Raw genomic sequence first — 27,985 nt, 5'->3', positions numbered from 1 at the left:
TGGTCTACATTAAGGTCCAAAGGGTCCAAATTAAACTAAGTTTGATTTTAACAAAAATTGAATTCTTGGGCTTATTTGATATGCTTTATCTAAACATGTACTTTGATTTTTGATTATGGGTCCAGTTTTAAGTTGGTCCAAATCAGGATTCCATATCAAGTATTGTGCAATAGCAAGAAATTTTCAATTGCACAGTATTGCACAATAGCAAGAAATATCTAATTGCACAATATTGTGCAATAGCAATTAATTTTCAATTGGAGTTATCTTTCTTTGTATAGAATAGTAGTTGATAATATATGTTGGAAATTTGCCAGACATGACTATGATGTCATTTTCTATTTTTATTTGCCAATAACTTTATGTAAATAACTTCATTGGAAATTTGCCAATATAAAATGTTGCTGATGAAGCTTTTTTTCCTTATCTTATCTAAAATGGTTTTAGATAATGTATGTTGGACATTTGCCAGACATGACTATCATGTCATTTTCTATTTTTATAATTTTCTGATGTATTTAAATGAGTGTTTATGGTTGCAAAGTCCATTTAAAATTTGAATTGAGATGATGATGATGATGGAGTGGCTTGACATTTGTTTTGTGTAAAAAACCCATATAATGTCAAAAATTTGATAACAATCCAAATTCAGAGCTGTATCACGCTTAAATGTTTTATCCATACCTGCCCCAACTGTTCAGGCATCGACCTCTGCGGTCGTATAAAGCTGCGCCCTGCGGAGCACCTAGTTACTCTTAGCAGTACTAGTTTAAGTGAAAACAATACATGATCTTACAATTCATGCTTTTTCCAGAAAATATAGATGTCATCAAGCAAATATCTTTATGTCACAAACTCCTATGATGCTGTTTCCCTTGTATAACCAGGTCAACTGGGGCTTATAAAAAAGAAGATGTGATATGATTGCCAATGAGACAACTTTCCACAAGAGACCAAATGACACAGAAATTAACAACTATAGGTCACCCTACAGCCTTCAGCATTGAGCAAAGCCCATACTGCAAAGTCAGCAATAAAAGGCCCTGAAATGACAAATGTAAAACAATTCAAACTAGAAAACTAACAGCCCAAAAAAAAATATTATTATTATTATACAGTATTTATAAATGTTACTTACTTACTTACTGCCCATTACGCCCATTGGCGTGTGGGGCAGCAACGAAGTTTCTCCACATCTGTCTGTTTTGTGCCATCTTCTTCAAGCTCCCCCAAGTATGTTGGAAATTTGCCATCTCAGACTCAACTGTGCGCCGCCATGTTATTTTAGGTCGTCCTCTGCGTCTCTTTCCCTCTGGGGTCCAGAACATTGCTGTGTTTGTAAGTTCTTCAGGGCTCTTGCGTAAAACATGGCCAATCCATCTCCATCTTCTCCTGCTAATGAGTATGCTGATCTCTTCCTGTTTGCATTTAATGAGGAGGTCCTGGTTGGTGATTTTTTGTGGCCAAAATGTGCATTATATAATATTAAAATTGCCCAAAGCGCTTTACAATAAAAATACATTTACATACAAGTATTAACAATAAAATATGAAAGCCCATGTTTAAAACTTCTAATACAAAAAGATTTGAAAAATATAACATTGATAAAACAATAAAATTTATATAAAATGGGCATGATAAAATTAAGGAGATATTGAATCTGCACCAAAAAGAGTAAGTTAAAACTTTGCAAAAAAAAAAAAAAAATTCTAAAATAACCAATAAAAGTAATTGCTTAAAAATTCATAAAATACAATGATATAAAAATATTTTAAGAACAATGAAAAGCATGTCTGAATAAATGAGTTTTCAGGTTTATCTTAAAAACATTCACACAATGGATGTTTCGTAGATCACTTGGTAAATCATTCCACAGAAGCGCTGCTGCTTTGTTGAATCTTCTTTCCCCATATGTTTTAGTTCTTACACGTGGCAATGTCAAAATCATGGAATTTTCTGATCTAAGTGCTCGCATTGGTTTGTATATTTGAACGAGTTCTTGTAGGTAGACCAGTGCCTCCTCGTGCAAAGCCTTGAAAACATGCACAAGAAGTTTATACTGGCATCGATATGTTATGGGCAACCAATGGAGAGACTTGAGGATTGGTGTTATAAATGTGGTTGTACTTCCTCTTCCTTGTAATGACCCTGGCTGCTGTGTTTTGGACTCGTAACCTTTGAACAGATGTTGCTGGGAGTCCATACAGTAATGTGTTGCCATAATCTAAACGAGAGGTTACAAGAGAGCATACTAACGTTTTGCATGCTTCTTCTGTAATAAATGGTCGAATTCGTCCAATGTTTCTGCTCTGATTGAAACATGATTTTTTTGTCCAGAATCAACTTAAATCTTTGTTATATACAATATACAATGTATATTCACTTTTTACTACCAACTGATAAATTAAAATAATCTTTACCATTCAGTGATAACAAGCAGTTTTTTTACATCTTAATATTTTATGATGTATTTAAATGAGTAGTTATTGTTGCAAACTCCATTAGAAATTTTAATTGAGATTAGTTTTGGAATAAGGGAAAGGGGGATGTGATTAAAAAAATTGGGTTCAATTTTTCTCATTTGAAATTTCATAAATAAAAAAGAAAATTTCTTCAAACATTTTTTGAGAGGATTAATATTCAACAGCATAGTGAATTGCTCTGAGAGAAAACAAAAATTTTAAGTTCATTAGAACACATTCATTCTGTGTCAGAAACCTATGCTGTGTCAACTATTTAATCACAATCCAAATTTAGAGCTGAATCCAGCTTGAATGTTGTGTCCATACTTGCCCCAACCGTTCAGGGTTCAACCTCTGCGGTCGTATAAAGCTATGGCCTGCGGAGCAACTGGTTAATTATTGGCCTAGTTTTCAAGTTGGTCCAAATGGGGGTCCAAAATTAAACTTTGTTTGATTTCATCAAAAATTGAATAAATGGGTTCTTTGATATGCCAAATCTAATTGTGTATGTAGATTCTTAATTTTTGGTCCAGTTTTCAAATTGGTCTACATTAAGGTCCAAAGGGTCCAAATTAAACTAAGTTTGATTTTAACAAAAATTGAATTCTTGGGCTTATTTGATATGCTTTATCTAAACATGTACTTTGATTTTTGATTATGGGTCCAGTTTTCAAGTTGGTCCAAATCAGGATTCCATATCAAGTATTGTGCAATAGCAAGAAATTTTCAATTGCACAGTATTGCACAATAGCAAGAAATATCTAATTGCACAATATTGTGCAATAGCAATTAATTTTCAATTGGAGTTATCTTTCTTTGTATAGAATAGTAGTTGATAATATATGTTGGAAATTTGCCAGACATGACTATGATGTCATTTTCTATTTTTATTTGCCAATAACTTTATGTAAATAACTTCATTGGAAATTTGCCAATATAAAATGTTGCTGATGAAGCTTTTTTTCCTTATCTTATCTAAAATGGTTTTAGATAATGTATGTTGGACATTTGCCAGACATGACTATCATGTCATTTTCTATTTTTATAATTTTCTGATGTATTTAAATGAGTGTTTATGGTTGCAAAGTCCATTTAAAATTTGAATTGAGATGATGATGATGATGGAGTGGCTTGACATTTGTTTTGTGTAAAAAACCCATATAATGTCAAAAATTTGATAACAATCCAAATTCAGAGCTGTATCACGCTTAAATGTTTTATCCATACCTGCCCCAACTGTTCAGGCATCGACCTCTGCGGTCGTATAAAGCTGTGCCCTGCGGAGCACCTAGTTACTCTTAGCAGTACTAGTTTAAGTGAAAACAATACATGATCTTACAATTCATGCTTTTTCCAGAAAATATAGATGTCATCAAGCAAATATCTTTATGTCACAAACTCCTATGATGCTGTTTCCCTTGTATAACCAGGTCAACTGGGGCTTATAAAAAAGAAGATGTGATATGATTGCCAATGAGACAACTTTCCACAAGAGACCAAATGACACAGAAATTAACAACTATAGGTCACCCTACAGCCTTCAGCATTGAGCAAAGCCCATACTGCAAAGTCAGCAATAAAAGGCCCTGAAATGACAAATGTAAAACAATTCAAACTAGAAAACTAACAGCCCAAAAAAAAATATTATTATTATTATACAGTATTTATAAATGTTACTTACTTACTTACTGCCCATTACGCCCATTGGCGTGTGGGGCAGTAACGAAGTTTCTCCACATCTGTCTGTTTTGTGCCATCTTCTTCAAGCTCCCCCAAGTATGTTGGAAATTTGCCATCTCAGACTCAACTGTGCGCCGCCATGTTATTTTAGGTCGTCCTCTGCGTCTCTTTCCCTCTGGGGTCCAGAACATTGCTGTGTTTGTAAGTTCTTCAGGGCTCTTGCGTAAAACATGGCCAATCCATCTCCATCTTCTCCTGCTAATGAGTATGCTGATCTCTTCCTGTTTGCATTTAATGAGGAGGTCCTGGTTGGTGATTTTTTGTGGCCAAAATGTGCATTATATAATATTAAAATTGCCCAAAGCGCTTTACAATAAAAATACATTTACATACAAGTATTAACAATAAAATATGAAAGCCCATGTTTAAAACTTCTAATACAAAAAGATTTGAAAAATATAACATTGATAAAACAATAAAATTTATATAAAATGGGCATGATAAAATTAAGGAGATATTGAATCTGCACCAAAAAGAGTAAGTTAAAACTTTGCAAAAAAAAAAAAAAAATTCTAAAATAACCAATAAAAGTAATTGCTTAAAAATTCATAAAATACAATGATATAAAAATATTTTAAGAACAATGAAAAGCATGTCTGAATAAATGAGTTTTCAGGTTTATCTTAAAAACATTCACACAATGGATGTTTCGTAGATCACTTGGTAAATCATTCCACAGAAGCGCTGCTGCTTTGTTGAATCTTCTTTCCCCATATGTTTTAGTTCTTACACGTGGCAATGTCAAAATCATGGAATTTTCTGATCTAAGTGCTCGCATTGGTTTGTATATTTGAACGAGTTCTTGTAGGTAGACCAGTGCCTCCTCGTGCAAAGCCTTGAAAACATGCACAAGAAGTTTATACTGGCATCGATATGTTATGGGCAACCAATGGAGAGACTTGAGGATTGGTGTTATAAATGTGGTTGTACTTCCTCTTCCTTGTAATGACCCTGGCTGCTGTGTTTTGGACTCGTAACCTTTGAACAGATGTTGCTGGGAGTCCATACAGTAATGTGTTGCCATAATCTAAACGAGAGGTTACAAGAGAGCATACTAACGTTTTGCATGCTTCTTCTGTAATAAATGGTCGAATTCGTCCAATGTTTCTGCTCTGATTGAAACATGATTTTGAAATAGCACTAAATTGTTTGTCCATTGCCAATGTTTTCTCAAAATAAATGCCTAGGTTTTTTACGCATTCAACAGCACTTACAATGTTTCCACCAAAATTGAGATTCAAGTTTAAAAGGTCCTTCACTCTGTTTTTTGGAGCAAATACTATCAGTTCTATTTTATCCTAGTTTAATTTTAACATGTTTGAGCACATCCACTTGCTGATATCAGCTACATACATACATAGTGTGGCGGGGTTAAACATATTTGCGGGATCCCAACCCTCCCCTAACCTGGGACAGTGGTATAACAGTACAACATAAGAAGGAACTATAAAATCAGTTGAAAAAAGGCTTAACTCATCATATGGGTAAAAATACAATTGGACATGGACGGGTACTTGTACATCCCAACAAAAAAAAGACACTAGGTACAGATCTGAGAGCACTTGCAGTTAACTAATAGCTAGTTGAAAGACTCTAACAACTAACAAAAAAATCATGCATCAAAGACTAAATTATCAATCCGTACACATCCAACATCCAATGGATTTCATGTAAAGATGTCATAAACACTTTTACAGTCGGAGGAAAACATAACTTTGTGCAATGCCAAGATACAGGTATGGACAGATTGTAGATCCATGAATGTGTATATGTATATAACATACAATTAATATTTAGTTTGCTTTTAATTTACTGATAACAAAATCAATATTTATACCAATAAAAACAATATTCAAAGATCTTATTATAGTGTTGAATTGGTTACCTTTAAGAATAAATATAAAAAAGAAGATGTGGTATGATTGCCAATGAGACAACTATCCGCAAAAGACCAAAATGACACAGACATTAACAACTATAGGTCACCGTTCGGTCTTCAACAATGAGCAAAGTCCATACCGCATAGTCAGCTATAAAAGGCCCAATAAGACAATGTAAAACGATTCAAACGAGAAAACTAACAGCCTCATTTATGTAAAAAAAAAAATTTAAAAAAAATAAATAAAAATGAACGAAAAACAAATATGTAACACATAAACAAACGACAACCACTGAATTACAGGCTCCTGACTTGGGACAGACACATACATAAGTTTATTTAAAGGATCAACAAGTTTACAAGGATTGTTTCAGGCACGGTTAACAACATGTTTGTAAAATTGAGAATGTGCTATCCCGTTAGAAATAAGTTTTCTACAGGTACAATTTAACTTCAAAACCAAATCTTTATATCTATGGAAAAATGTAGTAAAGGTTTTGAGTAATTTATGGTAACAAAATCCCTGACATAATAATTTACCAGTAATACATAGATTACGTTCGTTAAAATCAAAAACGCCACAACAGACACAAGCATAGCGAGCGAGCTGTGAAATATAAACACCGTAAGATGGAGCCAAAGGAACATCACCATCTAAAAATGGAAAGTTAACAATAGTGAATGAAAAATTGTTCCTTCTGTTTTAAATTCAGTTTATGACCGAAATATCTAAGTCTGTCTTCATTAAATGGAAATTGAAATCTTGTCTATATATCACATGATCATGATTCATAATTAGGGCCCGCCGACGGCGGGTCGCCCTATAGTGATCAGTCTGTCCGTCCGTCCGTCTGTCCGTCCGTAACACTTTCGTGTCCGCTCCATATCTAGAGAACCGTTATGATTTCATACTTAATACTTAACATGATTATTAACCAACACCAGAGGGTGTGTCATGTTGTATGTACAACTTCCTAGGTCAAAGGTCAAGGTCAAAAACTTTGGTTTCAGTTGACAACCCTGTGTCCTGTGGTGAAGATCGTGTCCGCTCCATATCTAGATAACCATTATGATTTCAAAGTTTATACTTGACATCCATTTTAACAACCACCAGAGGGTGTGTCATGATGTATGTACAACTTCCTAGGTCAAAGGTCAAGGTCAAAAACTTTGGTTTCGAGTTGACAATCCTGTGTCCTGTGGTGAAGATGGTGTCCGCTCCATATCTAGATAATCGTTATGATTTCAAAGTATATACTTGTCATACATTTTAACCACCACCAGAGGGCGTGTCATGATGTATGTACAACTTCCTAGGTCAAAGGTCAACGTCAAAAAAACTTTGGTTTCAGTTGACAACCCTGTGTCCTGTGGTGAAGATTGTGTCCGCTCTATATCTTGAGAACCGTTATGATTTCAAATATTATACTTGACATCCATTTTAACCAACACCAGAGGATGTGTCATGATGTATATACCACTTCCTAGGTCAAAGGTCTGTCTGTCTGTTGGTCTGTCCATCGCTAACAAATTTGATCCACATTATATTTTGAGAGGACAGCTATTATTATTTTATACTTTATACCTGACAAACATTTTCAACTTAACATATATATTAACCAACACAAGAGAATGTGTCATAATGTATGCATCCTAGGTCTAAGATCAGTCTGTCGGTCTGTCCATCCGTTCGTTGTTCTTAACAAATTGTGTCCACTCTACCTCTCGAGAACCATTAATATTTCATACTTTATACTTGGTGGGTCATAATATATTGAAGGCATAATTCTAAAAATATGTGACAAATATCAATTGGGCAGCACCTTTAAACATATTGTTCAAACATCAATCCATATATCCAGAAGTCACCTTAGAGTAGTAAACAATGAGTTCACATCATGCAGTCATATCACTATTATACTATGAAAGTAAGATGAGAATATTTATCAGTTTTAACTTAAAATCTTAGATCAAAATCACACATGAGACTATGTAATAACTTCAAATAATGCTTCATATCAGATTATCCATACAACTTATTTACCCCACGTTATTGACAGCGGGGCCCACAGATATGGCTCCCATCTCAATGATATCTAGTTGGTCATGCTTTCAATTCAGTGATCTCTGTATCAAATGGGTAGAACTACACAGAAAAAAGAAGAACTGAATTGTTGAAAATTTTTTTGTTATTATTTACTATGTATTTCTTGAAATTTGGCTTTGATATTTTGGGTCTTCATACTTTATCTGGAATTCTCTTGTTTAAAATTTTGAATTATACTTGAAAAACATTGATTCTTCTTGCATGCTAAGCATCCAAATTTTTAGCCATTATTAGAATAAAAAAAAACACCATTTGTTTATACCATTATATGAGAGTGACACAGTGTTGTTTGTATGCTTTGTATACGTGCCTAGCCATTATAGCTGTTGTAGAATTTACTAATCTTATTTCCCTTACACTTCAATTACACAAAACAGTCAACTTCTTTGAATTCAGATTAAGGTTGCTTGTTATACTATTCCTCTGCTTTATAGAATGTTTATTCGAATCTTATGACTTTATTTGAATGACAGAACTTTGTTTTAAGTCTTTTTCATCTACATAACAAAATACGTAATTAAAACTGTTTTAATTTTAGGCATCAGCCAATCAGAGAGCAGGAAGAGCTGGACGTGTGTCAGCAGGCAAATGTTTCAGACTGTATACAGCATGGGCATACAAAAATGAACTTGAAGATAACACAATACCAGAAATTCAGAGAACAAACTTAGGAAATGTTGTCTTACTGCTCAAAAGTTTGGGTATAAATGACTTGATCCATTTTGACTTCATGGATCCTCCCCCACATGAGACATTAGTTCTGGCATTAGAACAACTGTATGCTCTCGGAGCACTAAATAATCGGGGAGAGTTGACAAAACTGGGGAGGAGAATGGCAGAATTTCCTGTAGATCCAATGATGTCAAAGATGATACTGGCCTCAGAACAGTGAGTTTTTATTCACTAGATGATTGTTTTATTTTTTACTCCACATCTAAGATTGAAAGCTTTATAATACTTGAGTGTCTCTGTCTTTCTGCCCTTTTGTCTGTCCAATATCAAGCTTAAGACTTATAGAAGTTGTGGTTAAATCAACAATGTGACCTTTTAGAGAATAAATACCAAATTAGGGTTTTAACCCAGATTGTGCTGTTCACTGAACAAAAAATTGTGATCGTGTGAATCAGGTCATGGTCCAGTAATTTCAATTAATAACCAATTTTCAATGTTTAGCTAGATTGAAAAAATATTCTGAAAGGGACTAAACCTATATGCTTGCATAGAGAAAATAGTGTGCAGCAAACAGAAATAATGAAATTGTTATTTTTAACCATGACAATGTAGTACGTGTAATATTGGATGTTTAAGTCTTTTTTACTCTTTTTACATTTTTATTTTCAGATATCAGTGTGCAAAAGAAATTTTATCCATTACAGCAATGTTATCTGTTAATAATTCAATATTTTACCGTCCTAAAGATAAAGTGGTTCATGCAGATACTGCCAGGCAGAATTTCTTCCGACCAGGGGGAGATCATATGACATTACTTAATATTTATGAACAATGGGAGGAGACTGATTACTCCACTCAGTGGTGTTTTGAAAACTTTATTCAACATCGGTCAATGAAACGAGCAAGAGATGTTAGGGACCAGTTAGAAGGATTGTTAGAAAGAGTTGAGATTGAGGTGTCTTCAAAACCTGGTGACACAATCGCACTTAGAAAGGTAAGTGACCTTGAAACCTGGTGACACAATCGCACTAAGAAAGGTAATAAATACACTGATTTGCAATTGGATAAGAGAAGTTTGCCATTAACAAGATCATAAATGAATTATTTAACATTTTTGAAGAGAAAAAAAAAGTTTGTTAAACAAAATATTTTAATAGATAAATAGAAGTTTGCAGAAGAATATTTAAATTCTCTGCTACATGCTGGAATACACATCAAGGCTATTCCATGAAAACATATATGTTCTTTTGTTGTGTCATACATGTGAACCTCCCAACTGGAGTACCATTATCCCATCTGTTGTGTTCTTCTAATTCTTCTTGTGTGTCAATTGTGTTCTTGTGATATGTCTATTATATTCTGCTGTGTCAATTGTTCTCTTCTTGTGTGTCTATTGTGCTTTTCTGATCTGGCAATTGTGACTTCTGACATTTCTATTGTGTTCTTCTGCTGTGCCAATTGTGTTCTTCTTGTGTGTCTATTGTGTTTCTGCTGAGTCAATAGTGTTCTTCTGGTGTGTCAAATGTGTTCTTCCTATGAATATTGTAATTGTTTTGTTTATAAGTGATGGTATATTTGTTGAGATAATTTAGTTGATCAGTATCTAATTTTTAGAATATGAGTTATTGCTTCTTTTTTCAGGCCATCACAGCAGGATTTTTCTACCACACAGCCAGGTTATCAAAGGGAGGAAATTACAGAACTGTTAAACATCAGCAGACGGTCATGGTACACCCTAACAGTAGTTTGTTTGAGGATCGACCAAGATGGCTTATCTATCATGAACTTGTTTTCACCACTAAAGAATTCATGAGACAGGTGATTATATATACAAAGATAAATAAACAAAAAATAAAATTTATAATACAGGTGTCAGATTTCGATAAAATTGCAGTATGCGAGACTCGGGTATTATCTGATGCCTGTTCTTGGGTAGACTATTTGTATAAAGCTTTATATTTCAGAAGGTAATTGTTTTACATTGTCTTATCATGGCCTTTTATAGCTAACTATGCGGTATGGGCTTTGCTCATTGTTGAAGGCCGTACGGTGACCTATAGTTGTTAATGTCTGTGTCATTTTGGTCTTTTGTGGATAGTTGTCTCATTGGCAATCATACCACATCTTCTTTTTTATATTAGATGCTTCATATCGTGTCTGCAGATACCTAATGTTATGCAGTTTCTGTCTGCTCATATTTCCATTTTCTACCAGTCAGGGTTCACCTGACCTTGACCTCATTTTATGGATCAGTTATCAAGGTTAAAGTAAGTTGATAAGTTCTGTTTCGCAAATACTGTAAGCAGTAGGTCAACTATATGGGGTGTATGGAATGATTGTTATGGGTACATGTCAGTCTGGTAGGTTTCATCTGACCATGACCTAATTTTCATGGTGTATTGATTAATGTTTAGTTTTCGTGTTATGCTCCATTTTCAAGTACTAAAGGCAATAGGTCAACTATATTCTGTGTATGGAATGATTGTCTGGTATACATGTCTGACTGGCAGGTATCATCTGACCTTGATCTCATTTTCATGGTCCATTGGTCAAAGTTAAGATTTTGCTTTTTGTATGTTTTTAAAATACTTATAGTAATAGGTAAACTATAATTGGTTTATGGAATTATTGTAAGATGTACATGTCTGTCATGAAGTTTTGTTCCATTTTTCAATTACCATAAGCAATAGGTCAACCATATTTAAGGTTTAATTTTTTTTAAGGTGAAAATGTATGTCTAACAATATTTATCTGACCTTGATCTCATTCTCATAGATTTTTAAAAATTTTAAGTTTATATGACATTTCTTTATCTTTAAGACTTTCAACATAAAATCAATGGTCAGTAAAGCAGGTGAGACATTTCATTATTTGTTTTTACAATGGCTGGACGACATTTGTAGTTGAGTTAGAATCTATATTCTGTATATGACATTTGTTTTTCTGATGGTTGATTAAGTTGAAAATTTTCTTTTATCAGTGTTTAGGTGTTATACCACCAAATCATGGTACGCCACATCCAGTTGTATACGAAAGTAGGTCGAAAAAAATATTCCCTTGAATTTGACAGTTGTAGGTAATTAATCCTACATTTTATTGCAGTAAAATCATTTCTGTGTCATAAACATATGTCTTGGGTATTTCAAAACGCCATTATTTTTTATTTGGGATTTCTATAGAAAATTTTGTAATCTTGAGGTTACATGGTGACTAAACCTTGTACACAGATAAAATAAGGGGAGAAATTTGATTGGTTAACTTTCAATGATGGTTATTTTCTTATATGCAATGAAATGTTATGTGATTTTTAGACGACCGCAAAAATTAAAAAATTTTTGGTCGTATATTGGTATGATGTTAGCGTCGTTGTCGTCGTCGTCCTAATACTTTTAGTTTTTGCACTCTAACTTTAGTAAAAGTGAATAGAAACTATGAAATTTTAACACAAGGTTTATGACCACAAAAGGAAGGTTGGGATTGATTTTGGAAGATTTGGTCCCAACATTTTAGGAATAAGGGGCCAAAAAGGGCCAAAAAAAGCATGTTCTTGGTTTTCGCACTATAACTTTAGTATAAGTAAATAGAAATCAATGAAACTTAAACACAAGGTTAATGACCACAAAAGGAAGGTTGGGATTGGTTTTGGGAGTTGAGGTCTGAACAGTGTAGGAATTAGGGACCAAAAAGGGGCCCAAGTAAGCATTATTCTTGGTTTTCGTACCATAACTTTAGTATAAGTAAATAGAAATCTATGAAATTTAAACACAAGATTTATGACCACTTAAGGAAGGTTGGGTTTGATTTTGGGAGTTTTGGTCCCAATAGTTTAGGAAAAAGGGGCCCAAAGGGTCCAAAATTGAACTTTGTTTGATTTCATCAAAAATTAAACAATTGGGTTCTTTGATATGCCGAATCTAACTGTGTATGTAGATTCTTAATTTTTGGTCCCGTTTTCAAATTGGTCTACATTAAGGTCCATAGGGTCCAAAATTAAACTTAGTTTGATTTTAACAAAAATTGAATCCTTGGGGTTCTTTGATATGCTGAATCTAGAAATGTACTTAGATTTTTGATTATTGGCCTAGTTTTCAAGTTGGTCCAAATCGGGGTCCAAAATTAAACTTTGTTTGATTTCATCAAAAATTGAATAATTGGGGTTCTTTGATATGCCAAATCTAACTGTGTATGTAGATTCTTAATGTTTAGTCCCGTTTTCAAATTGGTCTACATTAAAGTCCAAAGGGTTCAAAATTAAACTAAGTTTGATTTTAACAAAAATTGAATTCTTGGGCTTTTTTGATATGCTGAATCTAAACATGTACTTAGATTTTTGATTATGGGCCCAGTTTTCAAGTTGGTTCAAATCAGGATCCAAAATTATTACATAAAGTATTGTGCAATAGCAAGAAATTTTCAATTGCACAGTATTCAGCAATAGCAAGAAATCTTTAATTGCACAGTATTGTGCAATAGCAAGAAATTTTCAATTGCACAGTATTGCGCAATAGCAAGAAATCTTCAATTGCACAGTATTGTGCAATAACAAATATTTTCAATTGCACAGTATTGTGCAATAGCAAGAAATATATAAATTTTCAATTAATTGGAGTTATCTTTCTTTGTCCAGAATAGTAGTTGAATCAACTTCTTAAATCATTGTTTTATACAATATACAATGTATATTCACTTTTACTACCAACTGATAAATTAAAACAATCTTTACCGTTCAGTGATAACAAGCACCTTTTGTTACATTTTAATATTTTATGATGTATTTAAATGAGTAGTTATTGTTGCAAACTCCATTAGAAATTTGAATTGAGATCAGTTTTGGAAAAAGGGAAAGGGGGATGTGAAAAAAAAATGGGGGGGGGGGTAAATTTTTCTCATTTCAGATTTCATAAATAAAAAGAAAATTTCTTCAAACAATTTTCTGAGAGGATTAATATTCAACAGTGTAGTGAATTGCTCAAAGGCAAAAAAAATATTTTAAGTTCATTAGACCACATTCATTCTGTGTCTGAAACCTATGCTGTGTCAACTATTTAATCACAATCCAAATTTAGAGCTGAATCCAGCTTGAATGTTGTGTCCATACTTGCCCCAACCGTTCAGGGTTCAACCTCTGCGGTCGTATAAAGCTGCACCCTGCGGAGCATCTGGTTTTTCTATAAAACTGCACAGGATAAAACTTTACTCATGCCAAGTATTTCTGTATTTGAAACAAAGATAAATTCTGCACATTTTTTTGGAAAAGTGCAAATTTAACGAAGACTAATAGGGCAAAATCAATGGTGGTATTACACCTTTATGGACTTACCCTTTTTAAATTTTCTTTGGAGTTAAGTAGTTTTGATATTAGAATTTTTATGCCCATTTATGGTCCACTGAACATAGAAAATCATAGTGCAAGTTTCAGGTTAAAGTTTTTGGTGAAGGTTTTTTGTCAAGGTAGTTTTTGATTAAGTTGAAGTCTAATCAACTCGAAACTTAGTACATTTGTACACATGTTCCTCATGATATGATCTTTCTAATTTAAATGCTAAATTAAAGATTTGACCCCATATTTAAGGTACACTAAACATTGTTTAAGATGTTGTTACTGATGACAAAATGGAGGTCAAATTTGATATTGACGATTTTCACTTTCTCCATTCATCAGTTATGGTCCTTGTGCTATTTAAAAATGCCAGGACACAAAAAAATGTTAATAAATCCAGTTTGCTATGGCTCTGACAGCCTCTTGTAATGAGTATTGGTCTGATATGCTTTGACCTCATTTTTGAACAGTTGTGGTGGTCTGTATCTTAGTAACATCTTTTATCACAAAACAGTGTTAGGTATGTGACTTTCCCAAGTCAGGAGCCTGTAATTCAGTTGTTGTCCTTTGTTGATGTGTTACATATTTGTTTTTCGTTCATTTTTAACCGGATTTTTGTGACAAAAATGTCGGTTATTGATTTGGGGATGTACGGCGGGCGGGCGGTCGGGCAGTCGGGCGGGCGGGCGGGCGGGCGGGCGGGCGGCAATCAAATGTTGTCCGTGCATTAACTCATGAACCGTTCAACCAAAGCTTTTAAAATTTTAATATGTTGTTACTGACAACTAAATGAAGGTCAAGTTCAATAATGGCGATTTTGACTTTTACCGTTCAGGAGTTATGGTTCTTGAAAGATTGAAAAATGGAGTTGTCCGTGCATTTACGCATGAACTGTTCTACCAAAGCTTCCCAAATATTAATATGTTGTTACTAATGAAAGAATGGAGGTCAAGTTCAATAATGACGAATTTGACTTTTACCGTTCAGGAGTTATGGTTCTTGAAAGATTGAAAAATGGAGTTTCCAGTCGTGTCCGTGCATTTATGCATGAACTGTTCTACCAAAGCTTCCGAAATTTTAATATGCTGTTACTGATGACAAAATGGAGGTCAAGTTCAATAATGACGATTTTGACTTTTACCGTTCAGGAGTTATGGTTCTTGAAAGATTGAAAATGGTTTTTCCCGTCGTGTCCATGCATTTTCTCATGAACCATTCAACCAAAGCTTTTGAAATTTTAATATGTTGTTACTGATGACAAAATAGAGGTCTAGTTCAATAATGACGATTTTGACTTTTACCGTTCAGGAGTTATGGTTCTTGAAAGATCGTAAAATGGCGTTTCCATTCAGGTTGTTGCATTTACTCATGAACCATTCAATCTAAGCTTTTCAAATTTTAATATGTTGATACTGATGACAAAATGGAGGTCAAATTTGATATTGACGATTTTCACTTTCACCATTCATCAGTAATGGTTCTTGTGATATTGCCAGGACACAAATAAATGTTAATAAATCCGGTTTGCTGTCGTTGTGACAGCCTCTTGTTTGTACATAAATTAGGCTGTTAGTTTTCTAGTTGTGTTACATTTGTCATTTCGGGCCCTTTGGTTGCTGACTTTGCAGTATGGGCTTTGCTCAATGTTGAAGGCTGTATGGTGACCTATATATATAGTTGTTAATTTCTATGCCATTTGGTCTCTTGTGGAGAGTTGTCTCATCTTCTTTTTTTTTTATATTAAACAGTAGTTGGTATGTGTTGTGTTTTGTTTAAAAGTATATTAGAAAATTTTAGCTTCATATACTATCTAATTGATGTTGATAGACATGTTAAAGGATTGGCGTAGGTCATTATCTTAGAATTCAAACATGTGAGATATAGCAACAATATTGGTTTGTAAATTTATTATGCTGAACATGTGCATTTGACAGTTTTAATTTGACCTTGAACCTAGGGTCAGCGTGATTAGCGTTATCAGCTGTAACATATTTCAAATGTTGCAGAAGACATTAACCCCAGTTGTTCCTTAAGAAACACATGATTATAAACAAATAAATCAAAACCAATGTGCATTCATATGTATAAGAACTTTAACTAAACAGGGTTGATTTTTTTTCATTATTTAAAATGATTTCAGTTATATTTCTTCCTGAATTTTTTTCAAAGTAGCTGGACCTGATATTGATTTATTGGCATTAGCTTTACACATTAGTTATCCCTAAATAAAGTTAGTGTACCATCAAAATTAATATTTATTTATAACATTTCAGTAAAAAACACACAAACACACACTAATTGTGACTTGGATGGAGTGTTGTCTCATTGGCACTCATACCACATCTTCTTATATTTATGTTATCCAGGAAAGGCACTCTGAAAATGAAGTAACCATCTATAACGGCAGTTTTAAAACTTCTCTAACACTTTACTTGTACTGTACAAAACCATAGATGAGATGTGCTTTCCCTTTGTATCATGTATGCTTTTATGACAGAACCCTTGTCCATTAAGACCATTATAAAAAAAATTATGAATGCATAAATGAAACATAATCTTCTAAGGTGATTTATTTATCATGTAATATATATTATTCAAGGTAATAGAAATAGAAAACAGCTGGTTATTGGAAGTTGCACCTCATTACTACAAATCTAAAGAACTGGAAGATGGATCAGGAAAGAAAATGCCTAAAAATACGGGAAAAACACGAGAAGATGTGACGAGGAATTATTGAGGGAAGAAACTGTTATGGAGAGCATTGTGTTTAACTTTTATAAAAACTAAAACAAATAGATAAACCCGAAAAAGTGATATTTGCTGGAATTATTTGTACATATTTCTGAAAGTATTTCTGAATCTTAATATGGATCAGTGTTTATGGTTCAAGAACGTTCCTAGAATAATTATAGTGGGAATGAGATCCATTACAATTATAGTGGGAATGAGATCCATTACAATTATAGTGGGAATGAGATCCATTACAATTATAGTGAGAATGAGATCCATTACAATTATAGTGAGAATGAGATCCATTACAATTATAGTGGGAATGAGATCCATTACAATATTTATTATGATTAATTATCATATACTTAGCATTTATATGATAGCTTTTGCATATGTGTAATGGGCGGAAGTGCACAAGCCATATCTTCCCACCCGGGCTGATAACCCATATCAGGTGCATCTCGTGCAAAAAACCCATATCAGTGCCTCTCGTGCAAGTTACTTCCGGTGTTTCCGGTATCGGTTGTTTACTTTTCCATTGTAACCTCAGATGTTTTTTATGACGACGTCAAAATTTACGGGAACCTTTGTGGGGATAGTTTAATACTTGCTAACAAATGCCATTGACAATTATGAATCATTTTATAGCACAACAAACATGGAGTAGTAATGATCGTAAAACTCTTCCAAATTTTCAATGTTTCAAAATGCCTCTATAGGAAATGTTACCATAAATATATAAGGAGTTAATGATGCTGTTGTTGGACAACTATAGTATATTTGATTCATAATTTTAATTTTCTTTATAAAATGTTTGACTGTTTTAGTTATTGCATTTGTTTATTTGCCTTACATAAAACTATTGTCGGAAGTATATGATAAAGGTATTAATACATGGCCTTTTCCATATCAGCCTGGGTATCATCCCTCGACCCATATCAGCACTTCGACTCCGTCTCAAGCTGATATGGGGGTCTCGGGATGATACCCAGGCTGATATGGAAAAGGCCATGTATTAATCTCTATGTAACAGCCATATAATGTCTGCAAATTTATTTTCAATGATTTTTGCAAATGATTCTGTGATTCAACATGTAACATGATGTACATAGACAAAATAAATCTTTTTTTTTCATAGTTTGTTTTTGAATTGCTAATTGTGTATTGCTATCTAGTAATACATATTTGTTTTATTGAAAGATAGAAAGTACATTGAAATCACTTTTGTTTTACTTAAGGTCAGAAAAAATTATGGATTTAAAGGATTTTTTATAAAAAAAAAATATCATCATCTCTTGTCAGAGGCCAGAATGAGATTATGCAATCACTTGGCATCCATAATTTGTAAACAAAGATCTTCATCTATACCACTGAACTAATTAAAATGAAACTGGTCATGATTGATTATCTTAAGAGGCAATGTCAGAGAGCACCAGGCAGGACTGTTCAACTAAAAAAAATTAATTTGGTCAAACTTATATTTTACCCTTTCAGTATAACATACTGACTGGGAATATATAATTTTTTTTTCAATTTTTTGTGAATTTGACATTTTTTTTAATGAAATTCAATATAAGGGCTCAAACCGCTATTTTCCATTGAAATATATGGGAAAAAGCCAGTTTCTTACTGTTTTCAATTATCCGTCATCGGAGAAAAACAATACTTATGACAAAACTACCTATATGGAAGTCTAGTACTAAGTTGGTGTAAAAAATAATGAAAATAAAATTTTTGGTATCTTTTTGATTTTTTTCAAAAAATAAGGTAAAAAAATGCTAAAATAAGGAAAATTGAGAAAATTGAGAAATGCCAGTTTCTAACCGTTTTCAATGATCCATCATTGGAGAAAAACAGCCCTTATGACTCAACTACCTATATGGAAGTTTAGTACTATGTTGGTGTAAAAAATAATGGAAATAAAATTTTTGGTATCTTTTTGATTTTTTTCAAAAAATAAGGTAAAAAAATGCTAAAATATGGAAAATTGAGAAATGCCAGTTTCTAACCGTTTTCAATGATCAATCATAGGAGAAAAACAGCCTTTATGAATTAAATACCTTTATGGAAGTCTTGTACTATGTTGGTGTAAAAAATAATGAGAATAAAGTTTTTGGAATTTTTTTGATTTTTTTCAAGAAATAAGGTAAAAAAATGCTAAAATAGGGAAAATTGAGAAAATTTGAGAAAAGCCGTTTTCTGACCGTTTTCAATTATCCATCACCAGAGGAAAACAACACTTATGAATAAACTACCTAAATGCAAGTCTAGTACTATTTTGGTGTGAAAAATGATGAAAATAAAATTTTTGGTATCTTTTTGATTTAAAAAAAAAAAGGTAAAAAAATGCTAAAATAATAAATTGAGAAAATTTAAGAAAAGCCAGTTTCTAACTGTTTTCAATTATCCATCACCAGAGGAAAACAACATTTATGACTTACTACTGATATGGAAGTCTAGTACTATATGTTGGTTTAAAACAAGAATGTGTCCACAGTACACGGATGCCCCACTCGCACTATCATTTTCTATGTTTAGTGGACCGTGAAATTGGAATTCGGCATTAAAATTATAATGATGTTATCAAAGGAAACATGTACACTAAGTTTCAGGTTGATTTAACTTCTACTTTATCAAAAACTACCTTGACCAAAAACTTTAACCTGAAATTTGCACTATCATTTTCTATGTTCAGTGAACCGTAAAATTGGGGTCAAAACTCTAATTTGGCATTTAAATTAGAAAAAAACATATCATAGGGCACATGTTACTAAGTTTCAAGTTGATTGGACTTCATCTTCATCAAAAACTACCTTGACCAAAAACTTTAACATGAAGCGGGACAGACGGACGGACGGACAGACGAACGGAGGCACTATCGTAGGTGGGGCATAAAAATAATGAAGGTACAATTTTTGGTATCTTTTTTACTCTTTTTAAAACAATTCAGTAAAAAAATGCAAAAAATAAGGAAAATTGTAATATTGAGAAAATTTTGCTTTGGCAAACGAAAATGGTATTACATGGATTAAGTTGCAAAATACCATACACTTTTGCATCTTTATTGTATTTATCATGTTTTAGTGAGTTTTTGATGAAAAAAAATAAAGAAAAAAAGTTGTAGTCTTGTCGCCACTTTGTTCCTTTGGTTGCCATAGCAAGCATAAAATGTACACTATTCCTTTCCTGTATGCCTTTTTTGTACAAATTTTCACCATGAAAGTACTTAGTTGGAAGATGCAAGAAAATTCTCACTGAATTGGCATCTAGATCATAAGTCAATGCCACAGATACCTATAATACAATTTTTTGCTGACCTTTGACCTCAAAGAAAAAAGATGACTTTTGTTTACAATTTTGTGTCGGAAGCATTATCTGTTTGCCCTTTGACAAAATCGTTTGATATTTGGCACATGTGTGCAGCACCTCAAGACAATCGGTTGTGTTCCGAGAACCATCATCCCCAAATTTATCCAAACCTTCCTTTAGGGGAATTGAACCTTTTAACAAAATTTCATAGATATCCATTAATTTAAACTAAAGTTATTGTCCAGAAACCAATGTGTCTTCAGACAACAACAATGACGACATCATACCATTATACATTCCCAAAAATTGTTTGCAGTCGAATAATAAATGATTAGATCCTCATTTCTCAATCTTATATATTCTGAACTCCCAACTGGCATGACCATCATGACCATGGATCTTGTCCATTTATATAAAAAAAAATTTGGGGGGGGGGGGGGGATTTCAAATCAAGGACAGACACCACATGAATACATTAGTACATGCGCATATATAATTGATAGTGACAAAATCTATAAATAAGCATTCTCTTTGTTTTTTGCAAAATCAAATATGATTATGCAGAGTGGTTTAATTCTTTATTGAAGGCTGTACCTATTACTATAAACTTTTACATTGTATGGTCTCTTAATGGAGAGTTGTCTGATTACAATTATGCAGAGGCGGATTTAGGGGGGAGCAGGGGCACCGTGTATCATCAGTACACCGGATATAGGTACTAACCAAGCGGGCATGATCGATTTTGACCTTACAAGGTAACGAAGATCTTTGTTTTGCTTTATCAATATTCAATGTACATTTCTCAACATTTGAAATTCCTGCTCCCAAATAATTTTGGCATCGATGTTTTCCAATTCATAAAACAACTTTGATATTCAAATAAGAACAATTAACTTGTTCATGCGCAAGTAGTTGTGAAAGTCAACACCCACTTTTAATGTCGATACAGTTGTTGAGACATTTGCATGTTTTATCTGAAAGAAACCTAATACAGGACAACAGTAATAGTTACCAATCATAAACATACCTGTGATTACTCATTTCCTGAAACTGTTTGGGTAATAAACGAGTATGAAAATAAAGTTTTTGTGTACGGTGTACAACAACTTAACTATGCACCGTACATAAGGATTTACGTGGTCAGCTAAACACCGTACACAACGCGTCTTTAGGGAGAAAATATCGAATAATAACATATGTATGAAAGATTTCAATGCCAATTATTGAAACAGCTATACTTATTACACAAACACATTGACCTTCTATCAGAAAAAGAGTTGCAATGAATATAGAATTATATCAGATGAGACGAGAGCCAACTTTTTTTACAAGTATTTTCACATGCTTTTAGTAATCCCTCTTGTTTTGGGAAAATAATGAGACATCTCTAATCATCAACCTACGACCAAATCATTTCTTAAAACAGCAATCATGTTTAGATTGAAGTACACATTGATATTATGTGAACAAAAAGAAGATTTTTCGTTACCGTGTAAGATCAAAATCGCTCACGTCCGCTTGGTTAGTACCTATATCCGCTGTACGATGATACACGGTGAGGGGGGCTCATATAGGGAATCACTGAAGCTTGACTTGAGCGGCCCCCCTTATGTCAGTCAGTGGGCCCCCTCTTATGAACATTTCTGGATCCGCCACTGTTATACTACATCTTCTGATTTTTATTGTGTTCCATAGCAGTTTCTTCAAAACCTTTGGAAATAGAAGCACCCTTTATCTTCATCACTTGGTTTGTATAAAAGTCAGAATATGACATCAGAGAATTATTCCCATACATCACAATGATTATGGCCTAAAGAGAACTGTGATAGGTACATGTAGCCTTGAAATTGGCAATCATATCAAACCTCCTTTGTTAATAAGACGGATAACTTGGCCTGATTAAATGTGACATATACTTAGCTACAGTGTTAACATAACAATTAGTTTCTTCTGTTTATTAATTCAATCTATAAATTTTGATCAAGATTCAAACGCATGTACTGCACAAAACAAAAAATAGCAAGGGCATACTACATTGATACTTATATTAAAGTTTATTTTTTTTGGTGTACATATTTCTAAATAGCACAAAAATGTTAACACAATTATTTTAAAAAATACAGTTTTTGACTTTTCATTTCCTTTTAACAGATCTGTTTTAATATAAATTGATCCCATTTTCTGTTACTCTGTAATAATTTGGAACTTATTTTATCAACACATATATACATCTTTTTAGAAATTCATATAAACCCTTGCATAACATAAATGACATGTATAAATATTTGCCTATATAAATGTTCCAGACCGTATGAGTATTTGGACCGTACGCGTACGGTCTGGACCGTATGCGTACTTTTTCAAAATACTCATACGGTCGGACCGTACGCGTACGGTCTGACTAATATTAAAAAGTTGGTCAAGTTTATTAGTTACAAATGCATATAGCAGATCAACATAACTTAACTATCAAATTAATCTAAAAAAGTTCAATTGTAATTGAAACAAAAACTTTACATTTTAACTTTTTTTTAATTCACGCTAATTAAATATGTTAGTCTCTTGTATTAAGCATGTCGATCAGTAATAAATTAATTGAATTATGATCACTGAAATTGAAGATATCGGAAGTAAACATAATGTGGGAGGTCAATTGTTTTGGAATATTTAGCAACTTTACCAAAAAATGCAAATGCAAAGGAACATGCATGAACTGCATACATGAAAATGTAAAAAATATTACGTTACTTGAATTGTGTCACCTTGGGCGAGAGTAACAAAATGGGATTCAGATATAAAATTAAACAAATACTTAATTTCAATTGTTCGTTTGTTCATTTTATCTCTCTAATTGTAATAAATTATCAGTAACAATTTGTAAAACTAAAAATAAAGATTGTGATAAATGCTTGTTTCAATTTAACCCATATGATCAAATAACATGTATGGTCAGCTCGTACTGGACCGTACGCGTATACTCAAACGGTCCGACCGTACGCGTATGGTCGGACCGTACGAGTATACGTATACGGTCCGGACCGTACGCGTACGGTCCAAATACTCATATGGTCTGGAACATAAACACATGAAACATGATAAATATCTAAATAGTTTCAGAAAAATTTGAAATATTCTTTCAGACACCCAGTAATATTTTAAAAGATAAAGATCCACAAACAACTAAGTTGATATTCTTAAAATTGTCCTCTATCAAAATTGTCATTTTCAACATTGAGGTCTCTCAATTACTAAAGTAACTTCCAAAATATTACCAAAAGTCAAACATATACATAAAAAACTTAATAGGTATTGAAATGTTCTGTTGTATGAGTCTCCCAAACTGGTTACAGTTTCATGTGTGATTTTCTTTTAGCTCAGTCACCTGAAAACAAATAAAGGAAAAGTCAAGCTATACATTTATACATCAGTTTTTTGCTTGAAAATGTTTTAAATTAATTATATTAAATAAGATGAATTTTAATATTATACATGTTATATACATATATTCAAGTACACATATTTGAAGTTTAGTATAATTTTTTAGAAGATTTCACATTCAGGACTTCAAATACATTTGTAGTGAGAGATTAAAACCCTTCTTGCATATCTGGAAAATACACACTTGGTCTCATTAATTTTTATGTGTGTGTCATCTGTGTTTTAATTTGTTCTTAAATTAAGCTGACACTGGTCATATTAAAATGTTTAACAATTCATTTGTTATGCATTCTTATTCTGATTTACATTATGTACTGATGTAATGTCTAGTATATTTACAGGATTTAAGATTTCACATACTTTATCTCATATGGTACTTTATCAAAATAAAGATAAACATGTAAAAAATGTACTTTAAGAGATACTGGTACTCACTTATGAATGTTCATATTAATGCAGTAGGTTAACTTCAACATCAAGTTGATCCATTTCTTTAATTATAGGCTCCTCTATATGTAAGTCTGTCATCTGATGTATCTTTTATCTGTTTAAAGAAATAACAGATTATAAGGTGATCAATTATTCTTTGAATTGAATTTGGAAAATTGTATTTAAAATCAAATTAGTTATTTTCTTATCTTAAGAACCAGTGGAAAATATATAATGAGCTGTTAGCATCTTACTACATTAAAACATTCAAAGTTACAAGACTTTTTTGTATGATTAACTCTATTTTTAAATGGACAGGTTAATGTATAAAATGATCTAAATGAACACTTTAAAGCAGAAATGTAAATTGTGATTAACTTATTACTAAACAACTTTACTTGATATATTTGAGTCAAATTAACCTTATATGTTATGGGCTTCAGGATCACACATGTACATGTACAAATGTATCTAAATTCTAATGACAAGATCTCAAAATGTGCTAATTTTAAAATATTTTTTTCAGTTTTGAACTAAATGTTAAAAGTTTGAAATCCTTGCAATTGTATCATGTATATATCATATGTCTAATTTAGTTTCTAAGGACACGAAGGACAATAAACAACAATTTTATGAAACAAAGGTATTGCGGTCCCAAAAGATCCCATCTAAATAGTGGATTAAGAATCTAATTATCTTAAGATTTGATATACAAGTTTTATTTTTATAAATAAATATATATGTAATCATGATAACCACTTTTCAATATATGTGTGTCTTTCATATGTCATAATATATAGGTACACTGTATATGTAGCAATCAAAATTACAGAAAATTTAAATTTGACGTTCCTGATTTTTAACAAATTAAGCTTACTGTTTACATGTATATCTGACATAAACATACATACATGTATGACTATCCTGATAACTGTAGGATTGTCTTTACTTTTATAAATTGTGACTTGGATGGAGAGTTGTATCATGATCTATCATTGACACTCATACCACATCTTTTTATACATTTATCTATTCTACATGTACATGTACATGCAAATGTATTCAGTTGTTGTCGCATTTTGCCTACATGTACATTCATTTTGGCACATGAACATACCTTACTGACATGTACATATTAATGATAAGCATAATAAATAAGGTGACAGACATGTATGGTCTGTTGTGTATATGGAGGATAGTTGTACATGTGATTTTCTCATTGGCAACCATCATGATCATAACCAAATCTTCTTTTTTTTTGTAACTTTTGAGTCTGAAACATGTAGTTTTATTTTTTTTTTTTATTTCAAATTATTATCCTATTCAAATAATGTTTGAACATGATGAATAAAATTGTATAAAATTGCTTTCAGCACAGATCATACATGTATATTTGCAGAGAATAATTTCACATTGTAACTAAAAATATGAGGGAAAGGGGGATGTATTAAAATTATCGAACAGGCCACATGATTTATCCGAGAAGTAATTTTAAACTTTCATAATTTAAATTATTACCTGTTCCAACTGGTATAACTGTCGCAAAGAATTCACTATCACTATCATCTGCTTCAAAGTGATCCGCCTTTCCAGTTTTCAAGATGCACAAAATTATGGCATTTAGATCTTTATAGTTTGCTTTTGGTGTCCATGATATACCATGTACTGTTTTAAGGTGGGAGAAAACTGTATAATTTCCAGCTTTTGTTCAGCTGAATCATCAAAAACTACTCACGGATGGCTTTACATTCCTCATATTCGACATTTCCAGCAAATAATACAATAATTTCAGTCTTATAAATAATCCTCATTCCCGTACAGATATTGTAACTGCCTCTGTCTAGAAGTGATCACCCGTACATGTATGCAACAATCTCCTGGTGAGGGAAATAAGTTTCCCAACACCACAAAGTTATGTACTTTTCTTTAATCTTATCAAAATGTTCAATTATGTATAAAAATATACAACAGAAGTTCATTTTTCTGTCAAAACATTACCAGCTGGTTACAACCTTTATCGGTTTTTAAATTGAAGAGCATCACTTTTGGTATGTCTGCTTCCGGCATGTGTTATGGCTGACAGCGGCTTTTTATAGCAGAAGAAGTTTTAGAAGTTTTTAGACTATAGATACCATAGTTTTAATTCTGGATCAAGTCTGTGTGCTCACAATCACATTTTAACTTCGATTTTAACTTTTAGTGCTCCTTGGTAGATTTTAAATTATCCCATTGACACTTTTAGCTGTTTTGTACTTGCCGCCGTTTTAAAAAAAGTACCGCCATCTTGAAAATTTTTAATTTTCCTGCCATCCGAAGATACTGTCCCTCTTGTACGTATATTTTTACTGTAAATATCTTATCATAATCCCCGCGTATCCTTTGTACATTATTCTTTTATTTTTTTAGCCTTTTTAGCTATTTTAAATTCTTTTAAAGTGTGTTTATTTCTGACTTTGCTTTTATCTTGAGTCAGTCCCGAGTGTACATGACCCCCACGTCTAGGCTCTACAACGATAAAACAAAACAATAATGGATGTGGTGCGTAGAAGTTCTCGTGTCCAGGCTAAACACTTGCCTTTTACACCTGGCAAGGGAGTTGTTAAATCGAGAAAACATAAAAACACTAAGTCTACTATCAGAGATCAAACTGTTCAGTATACTCTAGATCGACAAAAGGCTGTTAAGAAAAAACTAGATGCTGCCAACCGATCTTTCTCAGTCACGCCAGAAATTAGCCCTGGTAATCTTGTCTTGGTATTCTCAGCTGCTGCATATGAAACGTTTAAGAATGTCACATTTGGTGTATTAAACAACTTACAATACTCATTAGACATCACAAGCACAAAAGACCAATCTGGTGCTGTAATATATGACTCTGTCGCAGTCAAAGCGAAATCTGTAAAACTATATGTGCTGAACTTCTATCACTCAAGCTCAAAGGTCCTGCTTAATGGTAAGCAAAATTACATGATTGACTTTATACAAACAACACTACAAGAAATCATGAGTGTGTTAGATCAGAGTGAGGACTTTACTAGTATAAACAACACAATCAAGCACTATTGTAAACATTATCTTGAAACTCTTGATAGTTCAAATGACCATGCAAGTAATAAATGCAACAATTCTAGTGACATCAAAAGTGTACAACATATAGACGAGTCAGTGACTCCAGCCAATATTTGCCCTGTCTGTAACGTTCCATGTGAATTCTCCTCAAAAGCAATAGGGTGTGATACGTGCGATAAATGGCTTCATTACTCGTGTGAACATCTATCACCTAAAGACATAAGATACTATGAATCTGATCACTCAGCACAATATGTTTGTCGTAGCTGCATGAGTTTACAAGCCTCTGTTGCGAATGATTCTGAGGGCTCTAACGTCCCTAACCATCTTGTTGCGAATCTAGAAAATCCTATACTCAACATCTCTGATAAACCTAGCGCATGTGAAAATTTGGAAAGGTCAAAGTTTAAGGTTATGGAACAAACTATACCTAAAATGCCTATATCTAATAATGCTGATGCAAATCAATCACCTATTAATGTAGTAAAACAACGGGTAGAAATCCAACCAAAAAAACCTAGCGTCTCTAAACAAAGGTCAATTGTATCAACTAACTTGGGTGATATTCATGACATAAGAGTAGTACCAAATGAACCGAATATTCCACATGTTCCAGATGCACATTCTGAAATTGGAAAAAGTACAAACAACCCTGGTGACACTGGTAAAAGATATTTTTATGAACAAGAAATTGCGCATCTTAAAGATTGCCTGTGTAAGAAAGAAAAGTTATTAAGAGCTAAAGACTCCACAATTTATAAGTTACAAACTGATATTTCTAGCCTACAAAAAGAATTAACTACTAGTAGGTCATATATTATAACTCTAGA

The 27,985-nt window shown here is 32.8% G+C and overlaps 1 protein-coding gene and 1 long non-coding RNA gene across 2 annotated transcripts in view; one reads left to right on the top strand and one right to left on the bottom strand.

Moving 5' to 3' along the window:
• Positions 1-18,042, top strand: part of LOC143063395 (pre-mRNA-splicing factor ATP-dependent RNA helicase DHX16-like) — a 48,548-nt gene extending 30,506 nt beyond the window's left edge. The window contains exons 15-18 of the mRNA XM_076235525.1: positions 8,727-9,076; positions 9,530-9,854; positions 10,502-10,678; positions 16,780-18,042. Of these exons, the coding sequence (XP_076091640.1) occupies positions 8,727-9,076; positions 9,530-9,854; positions 10,502-10,678; positions 16,780-16,917 (990 nt within the window). The 3' untranslated portion in view covers positions 16,918-18,042. The remainder of the gene's footprint in view (positions 1-8,726; positions 9,077-9,529; positions 9,855-10,501; positions 10,679-16,779) is intronic.
• A 4,117-nt stretch (positions 18,043-22,159) lies between these two features.
• Positions 22,160-26,088, bottom strand: LOC143063394 (uncharacterized). The gene is made up of 3 exons (XR_012974996.1): positions 25,605-26,088; positions 24,093-24,201; positions 22,160-23,601 (listed from the first exon to the last, which is right to left on the bottom strand). It is a non-coding gene; the product is annotated as an uncharacterized LOC143063394 (long non-coding RNA).
• Positions 26,089-27,985: the final 1,897 nt, after the last annotated feature.

Source organism: Mytilus galloprovincialis, chromosome 2, assembly GCF_965363235.1.
Source record: "Mytilus galloprovincialis chromosome 2, xbMytGall1.hap1.1, whole genome shotgun sequence".
NCBI lineage: Eukaryota > Metazoa > Mollusca > Bivalvia > Mytilida > Mytilidae > Mytilus > Mytilus galloprovincialis.
Note: the sequence above shows the minus strand (reverse complement) of the source record. Positions and strands in the feature narration are given on the sequence as shown.